Raw genomic sequence first — 19,843 nt, 5'->3', positions numbered from 1 at the left:
GGCTTTGACCCAGTCGCTTCATTCTTCCTGGCGCTACTAGTACTAGCCCTCCGCTCTTCCCCAGTAGCATATTGGACACCTTCCAACCTGAAGGGCTCATCTTCCGGCATCATATCTTTTTGTCTTTTAGTACTGTCCACGAGGTTTTCATGGCAAAGATACTGGAGTGGGTTGCCATTTCCTTCTCCAGTGGATCACATTTTGTCAGAGCTCTCTGCTATGACCTGCCCATCTTGGGTGGCCCTGCATGGCATAGGTCATAGTTTCATTGAGCTATGCAAGCCCCTTCACCATGACAAGACAGTGATCCATGAAGGAGCCTAACTGTTAACTTGTATATTCTCCAAAAATACCACTTCCTATAAGCTTAATCAGGGTTTGATTCTATCTTCTGCTTTTGTGTTTATGGATTATTGTGCTTGGTAAGCACCACTGAATTTTCTCAAACCATTTAATAAAATGTTTACCTGAAATTCTTATATATAACAGAGAGGAGCCAAATAGAATTTTTGGTGTTTCTCAGAAGTAGGAACACTATCTAAGTCCCACCCTCATGACAGACAGTTGTCTGTCACAGGACTGATGGGACTTACACCCGGAGAGCATAAAAGGAGCTAGAATACAGTAAAACAGAATGCCATACAGAACATGTTCTGGTTTGAAATGTATGTTAAAGTGGAATGAAAATAGTGATTGCTGTCTGGCTGTACCAGCAGCAAAACCAGCAATAAAGTAAGCAGGCAAAGATACAACTGAAGGTCAAGTCCTGCTGAAAATAAATTAGTATAGTTTCTGCAGATCTAAGTCCTACTCAACTGCAGTTTGGGGGGGGGGGTGTTTATTGACAACTGCATGAAGTGATCTGATAGACATTGGCCTAAGTCAATGCAGCCTACTTCGTGTTGCAGCCCTGGTCTGCTGCAGCATGTGCTGACAGACCTAGTGAATATTCAAGCTGTAGCAGGCAGCCACAACTATTTATGATGGTAATTCAACTCTGTGCAGGGTGGGTTGTTGCTGTGGTTAACAGATCACACAAAAAAGTCATTTCAAAGTCCAAGTAAACAAAATTCCTCACCAAAGGTTCTTAAACAAACTTGGCAGTCATGGGATAAGGGGAAAAGCCCTCTTACAGTTAAAGAAGAGAACATACAAATAAATGTCCAGTTCTTGCAACTGAGAAATGTGAACAGTACGGTCCTCCAAAAATTCTTTTGGAGCCAGTGCTAACTTGTTCTTAAATTATCTGGATTTAGAGGTGAGGAGTGAAGCAGCCAACCTTCAAAAAACAACAGATTATTGAAGTTGGTTAAAACCAAAAGGGTTTGAACTCTAGGAGGCTCTCTCCAAAATGGGGAGATACGCATTAAAATGGCAAATAAGGTTCAGTATAAGCAACTGTAAAGTGAATCATTTGAGCAAAAAACATTTTAGTTTTGGACATACCAGGGAGTTTGACCCAGTGGCCTTCTTAGGCCCCTTCCAATTCTACTATTCCATGATTCTGTGATATGCTGATGAGAGTCTCACCAGGGAACCATGGGGTTGCAGTAAGTAGCCTAATGAAATGTTAACCAGCGTGCTTTTCACTGCTGTGAAAAAGGGAAATATGATGGAGGCCTTCGAAAACAGCTTAGGATGTGTGCAGCAGTGCAAACAGGAAAAGAAATCCCTGCTATGTGAACAGACTTCAGTTGTGCAATTCTGTTCCCACAGCCTGAGGAAAGCAGCACCATGAGTAGGTTTGCTGGTGCTCAGCTCCATTCTCCGTATTTGCCGCCCTTCAACATAAATGCAATGCCTGATAACATATGTGTTTGCACCATGGATAAAAATGCAGGCACTGTATTTGGTAATCTAGGATGGGCAAGTGCATTCAAGAGCACTGCCACCTCAGATAAATGTTTTGGGTATTTGTGAGTGGCTGCAACAGACACGTTTGCAGCAACTAAGACAGTGCTCTACTGCATTCTGTGCCAGATGTTCACCACTGCAGAAGGTGGCATGGTTCAGGATGGGCCCTCTTGAGCCCATGGGCAAAGGTCCAGTTGTCCAGCCATTACAGCACCTAGTCATTAGACCCTCCTGCTTCCTTTTTTTTAGTTGGTCAGCATCCACACAGAACACAGCACCCAATCCCAAATGCTCGTGGATTTTGGGATGGCCCATGCTCATGTATTTTAGAAAATCAGGAGGGGTAAGAACGAAAAAGGGTTTAAGGCACCGTTTCCTTCTACTTTTCATGTGTCTGGATGATAGCACATAGAACCACTGGCTGGCAGCAGTTAGAAGAATAAATCTCGAGATGAAGGACAGGTACACTGCTGTGCTCAGTGACTTTTAAACTGCTGTCCTTTTATCTGTGCCTCTTCACTAGCGGTTGAAGATGGCCACACACAGATGTCTCCTGTCTCGTATTATCGCCTTGGCTGTCATCTTTAAAATAACAGAAATTCTTTAGGAAAAGCAGAGGATGGGAGTCCAATCTCTGCCTGTCACGTAGCTGTTAAAGGTAACTTTTCTAGTCAAGCAGTCATCAAAACGCTTGAAATAATTGAAACGTGCTAAAGAAATGCCCATTGCCATCAGCATCACTACTAGCGCAGCAAAATGACAAATATTGTTCCCCTTCCATTTATAGCTTGCCCTTTTCCCTCTGGAGGTGGCTCCGCTCCACGAAGGAAGCCACATCCTTGAATTTGGAAGGCTGAGCTGGGCTGCCATGGAGTGTTTTGACAGAGACGACTGCACGGCATAAGAGCTTCACCCTCTGGCCAGGAGCCCAAGGCAGCTCACGAGGTTCTCCGCCTCGCCATTTTCTCCTCACAACAGCAGCAGGTCCCGAGGGCACGCGGGCCACGCAGCCGCCGCCGCCCTCCCCATAACCGCCTCGAAACGGCGCCCACCTCGTGGGGAGACGCTCGCCGAGCACACACGCGCGCACCGGCCGCCATCTTAGATTACCCCAAATGCACCGCAAGGGCGCCGCCGGCGCTGCGGAGCATGGCATGCGGGGTCAGCTAAGATGGCGGCTGGCGGGCGGCTCTGAATAGAGGTTCTGCGAGACCCGTGCTTGCTTCGAAGCGGCGCCCCACCGCACCGAGAAAACCGCTGGGGTGAGGAAGCAGCAGGCGGGCCGGGGGATGGAGCTGCCGCACTGCTCCGGGGCTGAACGGTCCTGCAGCTGCCTCTCGGGTGGTGCTTTGTTGCAGGAGCCCTTGAGCTCTTCGTGCCTCGGAAGAGGCGCCGTGGTGGTGGAGGCGTCCTGGGGGGCGGCGGGTCTCAGTCCTTGGTTCACTGTGAAGGTCAGTAGTGAAGGTTTGGGGCATTGCCGGCGAGTCACGTTGTTTTCAGGGCTGCTTGCCTCCCATGAGTGTTTTGAGGAAAAACGAAGATGAGCCGTTCTTACTCCTTTCCTTAGCCCTTCGGATTGGATGGGAAATAAATTTGAGCAGACAGGAGGGGCTGGGGCAATGATCCTCGAAGTACTCTGCAGGTGTCTGAGGCGTAGAACAGGCAGTTTTTGTTTTGCATCCATGCAACATATCTCTCACCTCTGTTCCTGAGGAATAGCTTTTCCTGTAGCTTGTTAAAGCGTCAGATTACCAAAAACGCATGTTGCTAAACAGGGATATTCAAAGCAAAACAACAGTCCCCGCCCATCTCACGTGTGTAAATGTTTAGGATGTTGGTGCGATATGCATTGGTGCGATATGCACTGTTGTGTCAGTATGCATTGAATATGAAATTGTATCCTATACGATAAAGATCTCAAAATGGTTTGTAGAAGATAGGTTGCCACATCAGAACGACTTCCCATACCTTGCTGAGTGCCTTATAGTTGGGTGGGGATAAGACACACATTCAGAAGCCCTTCTGTCCACTCGCATGGAAACATTTTTGGTGAGATGTAGGCAGCCAGGAGGATGAGGGAAAATCATTCAGTTTTGGTGCGACTTCATGCACCTTCAAGCAATGAAAGCATAGGTATATGCATGGTTAAAATAGTCTTTTTCATTATCTGAATACCTGAATGGAGTATAGAGGACAATGCGAAATAGAGAAGGGTGCAATTAGCACAATCTTTGTTGTTTTCTCTACCTGGTTTGTGGTATCTAAGATTGGGTGCTGTATAATATCCTAATTTTTCATCAGTTGTTGTCAAGTATGTTTAAGCTTAGTGCTTAATGGAGACTGCATAAAATACATAGATTTGCTAACTTGAGCTCTTTGAAGAAAGGGTAGGATGCTATTTCAGCAAATATTTCTTTTTCAATATTCTCTCAAAAATATTGATTTGTATCCATTGAGTGGATGTCTGCTTATAGGATGTTGGATATGGTCCATTATGGGCAAAATAAAAGACAATCACTTTGAGAAACTTGAACACTAGATAGCTCAATTTTCTCCAGAGATCTTGCATTTTATTAAAATCAACAATTGTTCTTTATAACAGAGGATGCTAGTTCCTTTGGTACTGTGTGCAGCCCTACTGATAGGAAGAAGTGCAACTCAGGATAATGAATGGATTGATCCAACAGACATGCTGAATTATGATGCAGCTTCAGGAACAATGAGAAAACCTGATAAGGTAGATGTATAGTTGCTGTTTCTTTAGTGTTGAACTTTGAGGCCAATCCTTTATATAGTTTGTCTTCTAGGCATCCTGCTCATCTTACCTGTATTAGATGCCTGGCACACTTCCCATTACAGGACTTACTGACTCCCAATCAAATGACAAATAAAAATAATCTTGAAGGAAGAGGATTAGAAGGGAGTAGGTTCTGAAAGCCCCCTCCCCTTTTTTTGCATTTTATTTGATGTCTACTTTTAATCTGATCTAAATCACATCCATAGGAGTGTGCAGAAGAATTTTCATTCATATTAGGGTTTGGAACAACCCCTTGTGCTGGATACATTTTTTCAAGTGAGTGCATAAAGAGGTTGAAGGAAATATAAGGTAGCCCCTGTTTGTATGGGGTTTTTTTTAAATGTATTCCATGGCTGGAGTATATTGAACCTAATAAATCAATTGGAAAATATATCTTTGGATATGAACATATTCTACAGTGTAATCAAGTCAGTTAACTTACATTGCCTTGGTGATACACTTTATTAAGTTTAGATCCAGGAATAAACATACTTAGATTAGACCTGCTTAAATCAATGTGACTTAAATTTAGTTGATTTCAGTGGGTCTACTGCAAGCATGACTGGATTCAACTCACTGCATTCAACTACAGCGAGTAGTAAAGTTTGTTGATTTCTCTCTATGTGTCTAATTATATATTTCCATATAAATATGCCAAATGAAGTAGCAAGATCAATGTAAAGATTCTAGTTATATATATATTCACAAGAGTAGAAATACTAAGACATGCATATGGTTAAAATTATTACAGGTGAATCAGGATGTTTCTGAAATTAAGGAAGTGGCAAAAGAAACAATGACAGAAGAAAATATTGATTCCAAGTGTCAAAGTAGATTACATTCCATAATACATAAGGTTTGTTCGCACGTATGCTTCTTTATGCTGTATATATTGCAATAATCTCTAGATTTTTAGCTGGTAGATGTAGCAGGATATATGTTGCAATTCTACTCTCTTAAAAGCATTTGGATTTTTGTTACTGACATCATCAGGACCAGAATTGTTTGTTGAATAGAGACACAATCCTATGGGTGGATTCAGAAAAAAAAGACTTGTAGCTCCCAGCATGCCCAAATCAGTATGAGTCTTGCATAGGATTGCATTGGAATAGGATTGCATTTTTTAAAATATTCTTAGCTGGAGAGTTTCACTGATAAGAGAACTCTTGCAGATTTCGCCTTTCCCTTGGAGTGCAAATAACAGTATGAAGTGTTCAGTTTTTGCATTGGATCTTCCACTCCGAGAGGAAGGTGTGAAGGGAGACTGCACACATGAAATGTAGAGCAAATATTCTGCAGCGGGGCTCATTCAGATTCTACATATTCGCCAGGATACCTGAAGGAGCATGTGTGCCAACACATTCTTGCCCATACATTTTATTTTTTGATGTTTATCTGGCATCTGAAGTGTGGCACAGGGCTACTGAGGAGAGATCCTTTCAGTGGTACTTTCATGTCTCCAATTATTTGCATCATGAGGAATTTGCCTTTTTAATGATTACAGGTCTATACAACTTGAGACCTTTCAGGTTGAACGCAATCCACCAGCTCTATCAGGAATGCATAGCCCATCCACCCCAGGGGATGTTGGAGCCCAGCTTTCATCATCCCTAACAATTGACCATGTGGCAGGGACTGATGGGAGTTGGAGTCCAACAAAAACTGGAAGCCTGGAGGCTGCCCACCCCTTAGCTATGTGCTGTAACCTATCTGTGGCTTAGTAACTCACTGTTTTCATAATTCCTAGCAGGCTGTGATGCCTTGCCCCAGGTAGAGGGCCTTTTTTGGTGGATGAGGCTTATTTGTCTTGATGGGTCATGCATTGTAGAGATCTTGTTTGAAAGCAGGTTTCCATAGTTGTCTGGCTGTCAGATTACTTGAACAAATGTATGAATTAATTACAAATGCGATAAATAAACAAACAGGAGCAAACATTTAAGTTCTATTTCTTTTAAGGAGATTGCATCATGAAAGGGTATTAAAGTCCAGAATGCTTATGCAATTGACTCACACCTGACCAAAAAGAAACACCAGTTACTGACATTATGTCAGTCTAATAAATATACAAGTCATATACAGTATAGAAAATATACAATGAATCTTTGTTTGGGCAGGGTAGCTTTGTCTTTGTCATCTCAGTTTTATGTAATATATGAATTAAAGACTTGTTCTAGGAGAAATGCGTCATATTTAAGCATTTTATTTTTTCAGCTTGAAGACTGTGAAAAGAAAGATAAAGCCAAGTTCCATGAAAACAATAGCATTTACATTTTTAAGCGATACTTGAACAAAATTTTAATAGAAGTCAGAAGACTTGGTCTAGTGAGTATCTAAGTACCATCTAAAAATTCTGAGCATTTTTACTATGTTTAATATCTCACTTAAAAGTAAAACCCCTTGCTAAAACTTTCAATGTAATCACTGGCATGTTAAATGCCAGCCATTAATACATTTACTTAGACTTTTCTTTCAAGTAATCAGGGTAGCTAAAACAAATTATATTACAGGGGTGGCCAAACCGTGGCTTCGGAGCTCCATGTGGCTCTTTGAGTTTATTTTGCTGCTCTCAAATATCTGACATTTACCAGATGTGGCTCTTCCATTGAGCAAGTCTGTTCACCTCTATTACATTACAAATGCCTGTCAATAATAAAAAATAAATAAAATGCCAAAACAACCTATATATGTTAAGAAGGGATGGCTTCTCTTGACTTACATGGGGTGTAATCTGGGATATAAAGCTTGGATCATGTCCTTTATAAGAAAATCCTGAGCCTGGAGCTTCTGTAACCACTGTACTGAATAGATTATTACCACTGTGATACTGGAGTGGACAACTTGTGGTCCTCCATTTGTTTTGTCCTAAATATTCCATCTTTTCACTGACTATGCTAGATAGCATGAGCCATTGTATGATATGGCATGAATGCTGGCTGTCAGGACATGCACATCCCTGCTTGTTTCTGGGGAACAGTTTGGAGTTTAACTTGTTGGAGAATTTGTACTTTATTTTGCATTGAAGACAAAGTATGATGCAGAGAAATCAGTAATTATTATGTCTCAATACAACAGATTGGTCCAAGCATTGGACTGTTTTGTCCACCCAAGTGCTGCCACCACAGCAGCCAGTCAGTATTTACTGTGGAACTGCTCAGTTGACATGGTCAGGTTGCTTTGTATGTATTACTTGTCTCTGATTGTTTTCAGTCGTCAGTTCAACAGTTGTTTTATGTTTTCTTTTAGCCTGATGATAACACCGGGGATATGCATTATGATGCTGCAATCATCCTTACTAAAACGACTTGTAATGAAATCAATAGATTCCTTAATGATGAGAGCTGGAAAACAGCGGCTTTAGATGAAGCACTTAATAATATTGTGATCAATTTTAGGCATCATGATTATGAAGCTTGGAAATGGAAGTTTGAGGACACATTTGGGGCGGATCCATACAATGTCTTCATGGTGAGAAACCATCTGTAATGTCTTTTCTGCATGGCACTATAGTGTTTCTGATGTTATGCTGTGCTATCTGACTGCAGGTGGAGTGCATGACTAGCTTCTTGTATTTCGCCAGGCAGCAGCCGTGGCTACCTACTTTTACTCATGTGCAGCCAACCAGCCATAAAGATTTTCTAAAAATCCTAATTCTATTGCCTGTGTGGGAGAGGAATTAAAGTAGCCACCAGTTTATATCACAAAGCAACTGGTCTGAGTTCATCTGGATAGAGCACAAATTGTACAAACCCTGAAATAACTCATGCCTATTTAAATGTGGTTTCCATAGGTTTGTCATTAACTAGTTTGTTCTATGGTTAAACTAAAAGTAGATTTATGGTTATTGGAATGTGCAGTGAATAATTTCACCAACTTGGGAAGTTTCACATGCTTGTGTTTTAATTGAAGAAACCAAAATAAAGCCCACATGCAGCAAAAGACCCACTATTATGTATTTTATTAACTTGACTACTTCAAACAAAAACTGAAATTGTATATTTTTAGAAAGAAAATTTCTAAATTTTCTTTGTTAAAAAGGGATAGATTCTTTTTCAGAAACTTGGCTATTCAAGTTGTTTTACAATTATTATTATTTTTTGTCTTCTGTTTTCTGTTTTCTAAAAGGTTCTGTTGTGTTTAGCATGTATTACAATCCTTGTTGCTACAGAACTGTGGACACGCATTGGTTGGTTTACACAGCTAAAACGTATTATGTTCATAACTTTTCTCATCAGTTTTGGATGGAACTGGATGTATCTATATAAGGTAAAAATTAATATGATTTAGAGGTCAGAATCTGATGTTTATGTTCCCCTGCAAGTAAGCATGTATAAATTATGCTGATTGCTGAATTGCAGTAAGACACAGTTAAGGTTTCCATACACGCTGCTGTTAAAACAGAATGTTTTCATGCACTTGTGCAGAACTACTTAACTAATCTATACATGTAAATCACAGCTAATTTAAGCATGCATCACAATAAGGCATGCTGTATAATGGAGAGAAAGCCAAGCCTTCTCTCACTGCCTGTCCTCCTTTTACATAACTATGAGGAGTTTGTAAGATTTTACCTCTGTTTTCATTTAAGTGCAGTATGCCCAATCATTCCAAATACAACAAATTCTGGTAATCTTAACCTTATATTTGTTTCAAACAAACTGACTTCAAACTATAGGTTATGGAGCTGGCTTGCTTCCTCAGTCCTTAGTCAAGACTGGCCACAGCTAAAAGTCCTACACACTTTATAGTAAACTGTCGTCAATTGAAAATGGAAGTGAACGCTTCCATTCTATTCCTTGATGGCTGCATTGAAGAAGGGAGCAGAAACACGTGAGCCCAGAGGAAGAAGGCTAAGCCTGTTTCATCATGATAAACTATAATTTTTCACATTTTCCAAACAGCAGTTGGCATGTTCATCTTTAATTCTATCTGTCTGATTTTAACAGAAGTACAGTAATCTTTGAATTTTCCTGTTTTATATGACAGATTTGCATACCAACAGAGTATTTCACTGGGCCCAATAGTCCGTCTTTGAAGCATTGCATCAGTTCTTTTAATTCCCTGCATCCTAGCCCCTGACTGTTGATATAATTTGAAGGGGAAGTGGCTAATACAGAGATGCCATTGTTTGGAAGCACTTCAAAATTTGCCCCATAAGCTGCCTCTTGCCATCCAAGGATGAATCACAGTGATGATGAGAACCCATTCTCCAAAACCTGCACGCAATCTGCCTTAAATAATCATAGATTTTAAAGCGGTGTTTTAAAAAGGTTGGATTGTACACTCCTGCTGTATATGAAGGAAGTCATCTTTGGAATGATACTAATTCTGCTGTTTAAGAGTTTCATTTTAATTCAAAAATGAAATTGATGTAATTATTTTTTCAAGTGTGTGTCAACATCTTTCAATATTTGTAGATAGCCTTTGCTCAGCATCAAGCTGAAGTGGCAAAAATGGGACAGTTCGATAAAGTATGTGCTGAGAAGATTCACTGGACAGATGGCCTTTACGGTGAGTAGTTTATCTCTTTTATATCACATAAGCTAACTTTTCATATCAGGTTGTTTTAGAAATCTGAATAAAATTAGAGCTTTTTAAGATAAGGATGTTTTTACAGAAGACATGAAGCAGTTCTGGAAAAGTTCAACATATTTTGTAATAATGTTCTTTCACCTGTTCCTTCATGTCAATAAAGTCTCTATGATAAGATTAAATGAAATTACATATTACTAGGAATTTGGTAGCAGACTCAGATCTAGGTACCTGCATCACTCTTGAACAAAATGTCAAACAGTGCCATCCATTGCAATTAAAACAGCAGAATGTTTAGCTGTTCTAGCAGAATGTTTTGCTTTTTCTAGCACAGCATCCCCCCAGTGTGCTATCCATAACCTTCTGAAAGAAAATGAAACTGTTTTCCAACAATTATCCATAAACTTCATCAAAAGCAGGCCAAATATCTATAAGTATCAATTTGAAGTTGATAACTGTATGCAACTAGTTCAATCCATTGTATTATAGGAGGCAAGAATTTATTTCATCAATATTGTAATATCAGTCTTTTAGTGATCAAAGGGACTAGGATAATCCAGGTGCCCTTACATAAAGCAGTAAATGTTTTTTTTACAAAGTGTGTTCATCTTTCAGCATTTATACCTGCTTAGTACAAAATTTATCTGTAATAACCTCTTCCCAAAATGAAGCAATGGCTGGACACTGCCAGGACATGGGTTTAAAAGAAGCATTAGCTGTATTGCACTGCCAGCAATTAGCTGCATTAGACAATTGCTTATTAAAGAGATGCCCAACAGACACAAATGTTTTTGCTAAATAATATTCAGCCTAAGATAGATAGATGGATGGATGTTAAAGGGGCAGTATCTATTGATCAGGCATTCTGTGATGGAGCATACAGCAGTTTCTCAAATGTCTCTGGATGTCCTAAAATGTTAGAGACCTTGCTCTAACAAGTCAAGTATGCAGAAACATTTGCCTCTTCCTCCATGTATTTCTCTAACATTTTATTCCATATGAATAAAATCTTCACTAGATGTTACTCACTTTCTAGTTTAAAATCAAGAGTTAAAAATTACTTTTCTGCTTCGTTTGTAGAATCCATTAGTTGTAGTTCATACAACAGAAGTTCTGTGGCTAGTTCTGTGTATAGTTGTATGATTTCTTGCTCTTTATAGAATGGCTTCGAAACACATGGACTGTCCAAGATGATCCTTGCCGAAAATACTATGAAACCCTATTAGTAAATCCTGTTTTATTTGTTCCTCCAACAAAGGTATTTTTCATTTCTAAGCCATTTTTAGTTTGTTTCCTAGCAAAGTTGTCAAAATTAAAGTAATTTTTGTTGCTGTTTTTTCAGGCATTGGCTGTTACATTTACCAATTTTGTAACAGAGCCATTGAAACATATAGGGCAAGGAATTGGTGAATTTATTAGAGCGCTCATGAAAGAGATCCCAGTCTTGTTACAAATTCCTGTTCTACTCATCTTAGCAGGGGCAGTTTTGGTAAGTATATACACATCATTTAAAGGGCCTAGAATTACATACATAAATTAAAGCTGTGATAAAAATACAAGCCACTGTGGATTTGGATAACAATTTGACACCAATGAGGCTACCCTAGTAGAAGTTTAAAGTCAATGCCCTATGTAGCATTATAGCAGCCTGAACAACGGGCGGACTGACCTAAAACCAATGGCTGATACTCATTTTTAATCCATGGCTGATAACTTTTATAATCCATCCTCTGGCTCAGATGACTCAAAAGGAGATTAACAATAGAATTCCCTGTAATCTAGAACAGAATCAGACATACCACCAAAGCACTCTTGCCAATGATTGATCATGTAAACAAGCACTTGAGAAAGTTATCTTGTATTAATGAAGAATACATACTATAAAGCAGGGGTGGGCAACTAATGGCCCTCCAGATATTTTGGGCTTCAGGTATCAACACTAGCCAGCAAAGACGGTGATTGAGAAATGATAGAAGTTGTAGACCAAAATATTTAGAGTGCCACAAGTTGCTTTTAAAGCATATATGAACAGAGAATTTGAAAATTCTGTATTTTGAAAGCAGTGCAAAAGCTTATGTAAAGTGAAAAATTGGAAACAGCATTTGTCAAGAGCACTTAAATGTGTGTGTCTGCTGTAGATTTTCTGCTGTGGGGCAGGAAGATCAGTTACTGCTCTGAGACAGTTAACTTACCAGGACAGACAACCACCTCCTGCACTTTTCCCAAGGAGTGGAGAAGAATCAAGACAAATACTTTATCGAAGACAGAATGGTCCAGGTGATGGTGGCTACTTGATGGAAGGCCCTGGCTGCACTGAAAGAGGACCTTATGATAGAGGAGATGCTTCAACAGAAAAATACAGCCCTAAAACATCTGAAAGTGGCAGAGAAGGCAAGATTGAGGTTTTGCAACCACATACGATAGATGCAGCAACAGAAGAACATCTGAAGTTGGCTGACCAGGTAACTGCAGAGATCTAGCTTTTGATTCAAAAGTTAAACTAAATTCTAGGTAGTATCACAGCTAAATGACTTTCTTTAGTAACTTTCTTTTGAAGTTCTATGTCAGGGTGACCAAACCAAGGCTTGGGAGCCACTTTAAAGTTATTTTATGGCTTGCCGCCTACTGCTGAAGGAGTCCGTGAGTGCTCATTTGCTGCTCACCACCTGCCACCACCTCCTGCAGGTGCCTGCTTGCCACTCGTCACCTACCACTGCCACCCATGGGCCCCAGCTTACACCTCTCAAACATCTGACATTTACCATACATGCCTTTACTTTGAGCAAGTCTGGCCACCCCATTATATGTGATACATTTTCCAAACTGAAATACACCCACAATAAAATGCCCATATTAATAATCTCTCCTGAGATACTATTTTTCTCAGACCAAGGTACAACATACTGAGTAGTATTTTGGCATGTTGCTTGCCACATTTTGTGGGGCTGTAGTGCACTGGGGTCACTTTTAGGATAAAAATCTATTGCAGATTGAATAATTGGCAGTGTAATTCTATACATGTATACTAAAAAGGAAGCCTCCCAGAATTCAGTGGGATTTACTGTCAGGTATATGTGCACATGATTGCAGGCTTAATGATATGATCTCTTTGTTTCAGAGTAAACTGACTTCAGAAAAAGAAAACTCACAAAAGCAAGAAAAAACCAGTGAAGACAATCTGGTAAGTTGACATATAGAGTGAGTGAGTGAGAGTGAGACAGAAGGGGCTTCCTGAGCCATCTGGTCTGACCTGACTCCAGCCGGCCCTGCTTATGACTTGCCTACCATAGGTGTGTTTAGTTCGCCTAAAATGATTCTTAACTTTCAAATGTTGCAAGAAATGCACTTTATTTCTAGTATACTAGAATGTTAAAATAATTTGTATTACTAATATAATAGTTGCAGCTTCAGACCTGCTATTCCTTAGGCTAGCATATTCATTATGGCTGGCTACCGAACGCATGGAGCTGTAGGTCTTTTTTCTGTCTTAATATGTCTAAGATTGAGTCCTAAGTGGGGTATTTTTGCTGATGTTAAATATAATATTGTTTGTTCCATAAACAATTCACTGAGACAAGTACCTTCTTATAGGGTACAATGGGCCCTAAATCAAACAATCTGGCTACTGATAGAATAGTAGAACTCAACACCAATAAAAGATTGGATGAAACAAGCATTACTGAACTCAGCACACCTAGGCATATACAAAAACCTACAAAAAGCAATGGAGATGACGTGGACTGTAATATTAAAGAGGACAGTAGCTTGAAGCTAGATGCTCTAGAGACAAGAGGATTTAAAAGGAAAGGAAGCAGCTCATGTGGATTGGAAGAACCCACAGTGAACATTGCAGAAAATTTGAGCTTCACCGTAAGTTTCACATAATATCTTGCTTTTACATTACAGAAAAGGGAAGTACAGCTTAGTTAATTGCCTTTCCTAGTGAGGTAGCTGTTTTTCCCTCTTGGCACTCTCTTGCAGCAAATAGAAAGAATTCTACAGCAATACCAGCAAAGCAGATGTTAAGTGAAGCTGTATCACTTTTTTAGTGTTCTTGTCATATTCTATGCTACATAATCTTTCCCAGATCCAGGAAGGGAACCCTCTCCTTCCTTCAGCCAGATCCCTGATTCCAAAAATTCAGTAAATAGACAAATGTATTTAAAAACAGAAGTACATAATCTATTGTTATCTAAATTCTTTATACTTCTGATTCCTACTATACTTCTTTTAGGGGCTGGGGGGCAACATAAAGGGAACAAGTATGTCAAATCCAGTAGACATACATTGCTTCCTTCAACTCAAGTTCAGATGTGTTGGTTTATACTCCCCTGAATACTTATATCTAAGAAATATTAACACTCATCCTAAGCACAGTTATTTGGGACTAAGAGGCATCTTTAAAAAAAAAAAACCAAATAAAACGCTTTTGGTATGGACACCTCTCTCATGCATAGCTTACATAGTTCTCTTCCACTCCATTGTCACCCTCAAGACAACCCTGTGAGGTAGGTTAGGCTGAGTGTTTTTAACTGGTCCAAAGTCACCCATGGCTGAAAGGAAACCAGAGCCCATCTCCAACTCTCTAGCCACCACAGCAACACATTGCCAGTAGTGGAACAGAAACTCTTTTCTTCTTTTGTTTCCATTCTATTTCTCCCCGGAACCCCAAACCCTTTTACATCTTGCAGGGTTCAAGATGTACGTTTGCAAGGGTAATACAGTATATCACAGAAGTGAGTACACCCCTCACATTTTGTAAATGTTTTATTGTATCTTTTCATGTGACAACCCTGAAGAAATGATACTTTGCTACAGTGTAGTGAGTATAGAGCTTATTTAACAGTGTAAATTTGCTGTCCCCTCAAAATAACTCAACACACAGCCATGAATGTCTAAACCGCTAGCAACAAAAGTGAGTACACCCCTAAGTAAAACTGTCCAAATTGGGCCCAAAGTGTCAATATTTTGTGTGGTCACCATTATTTTCCAGCGCTGCCTTAACCCTCTTGGGCATGGAGTTCACCAGAGCTTCACAGGTTGCCACTGGAGTCCTCTTCCACTACTCCTCCATGATGACATCACGGAGCTGGTGGATGTTAGAGACCTTGCGCTCCTCCACCTTCTGTTTCAGGATGCCCCACAGATGCTCGATAGGGTTAGGTCTGGAGACATGCTTGGCCAGTCCATCACCTTTACCCTCAGCTTCTTTAGCAAGGCAATGGTCGTATTGGAAGTGTGTTTGGGGTTGTTATCATGTTGGAATACTGCCCTGCGGCCCAGTCTCCGAAGGGAAGAGATCATGCTCTGCTTCAGTATGTCACAGTACATGTTGGCATTCATGGTTCCCTCAATGAACTGTAGCTCCCCAGTGCCAGTAGCACTCATGCAGCCCCAGACCATGACATTCCCACCACCATGCTTGACTGTAGGCAAGACACACTTGTCCTCACCTGGTTGTTGCCACACACGCTCGACATCATCTGAACCAAGTAAGTTTATCTTGGTCTGATCAGACCACAGGACATGGTTCCACTAATCCATGTCCTTAGTCTGTTTGTCTTCAGCAAACTGTTTGCAGGCTTTCTTGTGCATCATCTTTAGAAGAGGCTTCCATCTGGGATGACAGCCCTGCAGACCAATTTGATGCAGTGTGTGGCGTATGGTCTGAGCCCTGACAGGCTGACCCACCACCCCTTCCACCTCTGCGGCAGTGCTGGCAGCACTCATACGTCTATTTCCCAAAGCCGACCTCTGGATATGACACTGAGCACGTGCACTCAACTCCTTTGGTCGACCATGGCGAGGCCTGTTCTGAGTGGAACCTGTCCTGTTAAAACCACTATATGGTCTTGGCTACCATGTTGCAGCTCAGTTTCAGGGTCTCGGCAATCTTCTTATAGCCTAGGCCATCTTTATGTAGAGCAACAATTCTTTTTTTCAGGTCCTCAGAGAGTTCTTTGCCACGAGGTGCCATGTTGAACTTCCAGTGACCAGTATGAGAGAGAGCAATAACACCAAATTTAACACACCTGCTCCCCATTCACACCTGAGACCTTGTAACACTAACGAGTCACATGACACCGGGGAGGGAAAATGGCTAATAATACCCAATTTGGACAGTTTCACTTAGGGGTGTACTCACTTTTGTTGCCAGCGGTTTAGACATTGATGGCTGTGTGTTATTTTGAGGGGACAACAAATTTACATTGTTATACAAGCTGTATACTCACTACATTGTAGCAAAGTGTCATTTCTTCAGGGTTGTCACATGAAAAGATAAAATATTTACAAAATGTGAGGAGTGTACTCCTGTGATATACTGTATGTATACATCTGGCATGGAAAGAAAAAAGGCAGAAGGTAGTTGGAGTAGAAAGACTGGGAGTGTGACAGCTGCATTGGGTCCATTTTTCTTCTACAGATTTGAAAACTTTATGATGCTGTAATTAATTTAAAACTGGAGGCTTTTCCTCTAGCCTTGCAAAAGTACAGAGGCACTAGATTTGCCTGTTTTTGGCTTACTATTTAAGGCTTTGACTCTCCAGTGAATAAAAGTTATGATTTGAAACAACTTGAAATAGTAGTGGGCTTGTAAGTACATCTGTGAATAAGCTTTTCAACATATGAATCTTCTCATTACAGGAACAAAATCAGAGGAACACCGCTTCCTGATAATCTCCACTTTTACCAAGGATTTTTTTTTTTAATGCTTCGGGTTTAAAATCAAACACACAGAGAACAAAGTGCAAACATTACTGAATTCAGAGAATGGGTTACTTTATCACTTGCTAATACCCCAGTACTTTGTTGCAAATTACTTAGGTTAATACAGGCACAATGAAATCTTAATTATGTTTATAAAGATTTTTTCAATCCATTTTAAAAGCATCTTTTGGAAGAACTGCAGTTAGACTTGAATTGTCCATGACCTGCTCTATGGTTTTTATATTTACTTCTACTTGTACAGTTAAAAAACTTCAACATGCATGTATATCATGTAATTTACTATATGTTCTAAGGGCCCTTGAATATAATTTAGCCACCCATCTAACTTGATCAGCAAACAATCTCATGCATTAATTTGAGCAGGGCCTGAAAGACCAGGTTGAAATGGAGACCAAACAGTCAATGCCCCTTTTATTCTGTCCACTCATTATTACAGATAATAATGGCTTTTTTGAGTCCCTTGTGTATGCTACTTGCTGCATGGGAGGCAACACAAAACACAGAGAATGTAATCCTAGTAATGTTTTGATGGAAAAACGCCCAACGCCTAGCTAGCTTGAACATGTCTAGCTAAATATGACTTATTTCTGTCTAAACGTGCATAGGAGTATGCCCTAAGGCAGACTTCCTCAACCTAGTATTCTCAAGATGTTTTGGACTTTTAACTCTCAGCATTCCTGACAGTTGGCCATATGAGTTGGAACTGATGGGAAGTGAATTCTAAAACATTTGAAGGACATGACACTGATAAAGAGCAAACTGTTAGGTCAATTATAGGGAATTATTGGGGAGGGCTTTTTATAATGTTCCAGCATTATTCATGGTAGGGTTGGGGGTTTTAATGGCTAATTTGCCTGTATGTTGGCTTACCTGGGGAGAAAAAGGACTGGGACACATATGCAATAAACTCTCACTACATTCAGCTAATGACCACTACAACTTTCTAAGATACAAAATATCCTACAAATGTTAGTTCAATTTCAGAATCCAGACCTGATTATTAAAACTTAGAAACACGCATGTGTGTATGCACTGTTTGTTTTTAATAATTTGATGGTACGGTGGGCTGAATGGAGTCTTCAAGTTGTTTGTCCATGGCTTAAGGTAACAGCCTTCCTTTTGCACCACCTTAATATTGACTTACAGATAAAACAGCAGGTTTAGCCAGTATTAAGATTTATTTTTCTCAAGTATTTTTTTTTTAAAAAACAATGTTACATTTTGAAGCTTTTATACTATGTAAAAGTTAGAAAAAAACATTGAGGTGAGCTCTACAGTTCCTATCTATATACATCATTTCAGCATAATTTTTTTCACGAACTTGTGACAAACGTACCTTAGGCACTACTTCCATTAACAAAAATGGTGTATTTACAGAAAGAAAATAAACAGAGAACTATGTTCTACCAATAAAGACCCCTGAATTCAAACAGTGGTAGCAAAGAGTGTACCATATATTATGTAAATTTACATCCCAAATGTTTATATTTTTCCCTTAAAGGCATTATTTCCTGCATATAAAAATGTTTTACAGTACTACATAATCCCCTGATGTCATTGTTCTTTTGCGTAGTCTCCAAGAAGTCTTATTAGCTTGAATTCGGTCTCTTCAAACCAGATGGTAGAAAGACTCTTTGTTCATCCATTCTCTTACCCTGTGATCTCAAAATAAGGCTAAAGAAATCTTCATCAGGTACAGTTGGTCCTTTTGTGATGTTAGGGGGTGGTGCACATCTCTGATCATCTAGTCTGGAGCCCTAAAAAAAGCAAAGCCACGTCCATTGTTTATATTATTCTACAATTCAATTTTATCCTATTCCCTCATGTGAAATCTTAAACTCAGTTTGGGTATTTGGTAGAACCCTTGTGACCACAGTCTTTCAGCAGGTTAAGGACTCTGAACTGCTTTTTACTTAAGTACTCATTTGACAGCCATAAGCAACAAGGAATTTATGAGATTGGGCAAACTGACAGTGGAAGGATACTCCATACCTATCTTGCACCTGACACAGATACCACACCTCAGTAGGGAAGTCTACTGCATACCCAGCATAGAACTTGTGACTTACTTAAAGCATTGGTTCAGAGAGCTAAGGGCTTAGGGCTTACATTTTAAAGACTGCAATTGTATGCACACAACTAACAGTGATTTCCATTGCCTTAGTTTTAAGCATACATTAAGGTTGAATGTTGCCGCTTTGGAGATAATCTAATGAATGATAATGCATCGTGTACTCCACTTTTCTATGATTTTTTCCTATAAAACTATATGGCATAATGAAAATATAACCAAACATTTTTTGAAAAAACCACAGCAGCTAAAATGTATTACACTTAAAACAGGCAGTACAATTAAATACTACACATTTAAAGCCTGCTGAAACACAGTTGTCTTCCATTTTTTCCTGGAAGATGCACAATGAAAGCACACAAGCTGCACTTGGATTTCAAGTGGGAGAGCATTACAAAGTTGCTCCTGTCTCATGCTCACTCAACAAACTTCCTGAGATGACACTGAGAACAAGGCCTCTGAAATGAAATTTAGTTACCAGGCCATATATGGAAACAAGTATTCCCTAATTTATACTGGTTCTAAGTAATGTAGGGCTTCAAAAGCTAGAATTAACACTCTGAACTGAACCCAGAAACAAACAGTGGAGTTGACAAAGAATCAGTTACTGTCGGAATTCATCCCTGCCTCGCAGCATTCATGCTGTAGCTAGGCACGCTATGCTCAGCCAATAGTATTGTAATTTACCAGCCAATAGTATTGCAACTTACTCAGCTAATAGCATTGTATTTCACCTGTGTAACCATATAAGGCTTGTGACCATATATAGCAATAAGTACGCTTCCTGTTACCCGCGCCTGCGCATAAGCAATCAATAAGCCTTTGTGAATCCTGCACTTGCGCACAATCAACTAGGGTGTTCA

General features: G+C 39.8%; 2 protein-coding genes across 11 annotated transcripts in view; one reads left to right on the top strand and one right to left on the bottom strand.

The window, feature by feature from the left end:
* The first annotated feature begins 2,961 nt into the window (after positions 1-2,961).
* On the top strand, positions 2,962-17,927 carry CLCC1 (chloride channel CLIC like 1). 3 transcript variants are annotated; one of them, XM_044432282.1, is made up of 13 exons: positions 2,962-3,116; positions 4,457-4,591; positions 5,403-5,507; positions 6,863-6,973; positions 7,895-8,116; positions 8,774-8,914; positions 10,066-10,159; positions 11,341-11,438; positions 11,523-11,669; positions 12,319-12,642; positions 13,299-13,361; positions 13,772-14,050; positions 16,826-17,927. In XM_044432282.1, exons 2-13 carry the CDS (start codon positions 4,460-4,462, stop codon positions 16,853-16,855), a joined length of 1,746 nt encoding a protein of 581 aa, XP_044288217.1. In that variant the 5' UTR covers positions 2,962-3,116; positions 4,457-4,459; the 3' UTR covers positions 16,856-17,927. The 3 variants fall into 3 exon arrangements, with proteins under 3 accessions (XP_044288217.1, XP_044288218.1, XP_044288219.1); XM_044432283.1 differs by lacking the exon at positions 5,403-5,507; XM_044432284.1 differs by lacking the exon at positions 13,772-14,050.
* A 141-nt stretch (positions 17,928-18,068) lies between these two features.
* The window catches only part of GPSM2 (G protein signaling modulator 2), a 39,769-nt gene continuing 37,994 nt past the window's right edge, over positions 18,069-19,843 (bottom strand). For all 8 annotated transcript variants that reach the window (XM_044432274.1, XM_044432278.1, XM_044432275.1 and 5 more), the window contains one exon: positions 18,069-18,666. In XM_044432274.1, coding sequence (XP_044288209.1) covers positions 18,499-18,666 — 168 coding nt within the window. In that variant the 3' untranslated portion in view covers positions 18,069-18,498. The remainder of the gene's footprint in view (positions 18,667-19,843) is intronic.

The sequence above is a fragment of the Varanus komodoensis genome, unplaced genomic scaffold (assembly GCF_004798865.1).
Source record: "Varanus komodoensis strain SLA01 unplaced genomic scaffold, ASM479886v1 scaffold24, whole genome shotgun sequence".
NCBI classification, from domain to species: Eukaryota; Metazoa; Chordata; class Lepidosauria; order Squamata; family Varanidae; genus Varanus; species Varanus komodoensis.
This window is presented reverse-complemented; position numbering and strand designations above follow the sequence as displayed.

Bases quoted from the DNA above. Each gene is read 5' to 3' on its own strand.
- CLCC1 (XM_044432282.1), top strand. From the start codon at position 4,460: ATGCTAGTTCCTTTGGTACTGTGTGCAGCCCTACTGATAGGAAGAAGT. The intron at 8,117-8,773 runs GTGAGAAACCAT...GTTTTCTAAAAG, and splicing joins ATCCATACAATGTCTTCATG to GTTCTGTTGTGTTTAGCATG. The intron at 12,643-13,298 runs GTAACTGCAGAG...TCTTTGTTTCAG, and splicing joins ATCTGAAGTTGGCTGACCAG to AGTAAACTGACTTCAGAAAA.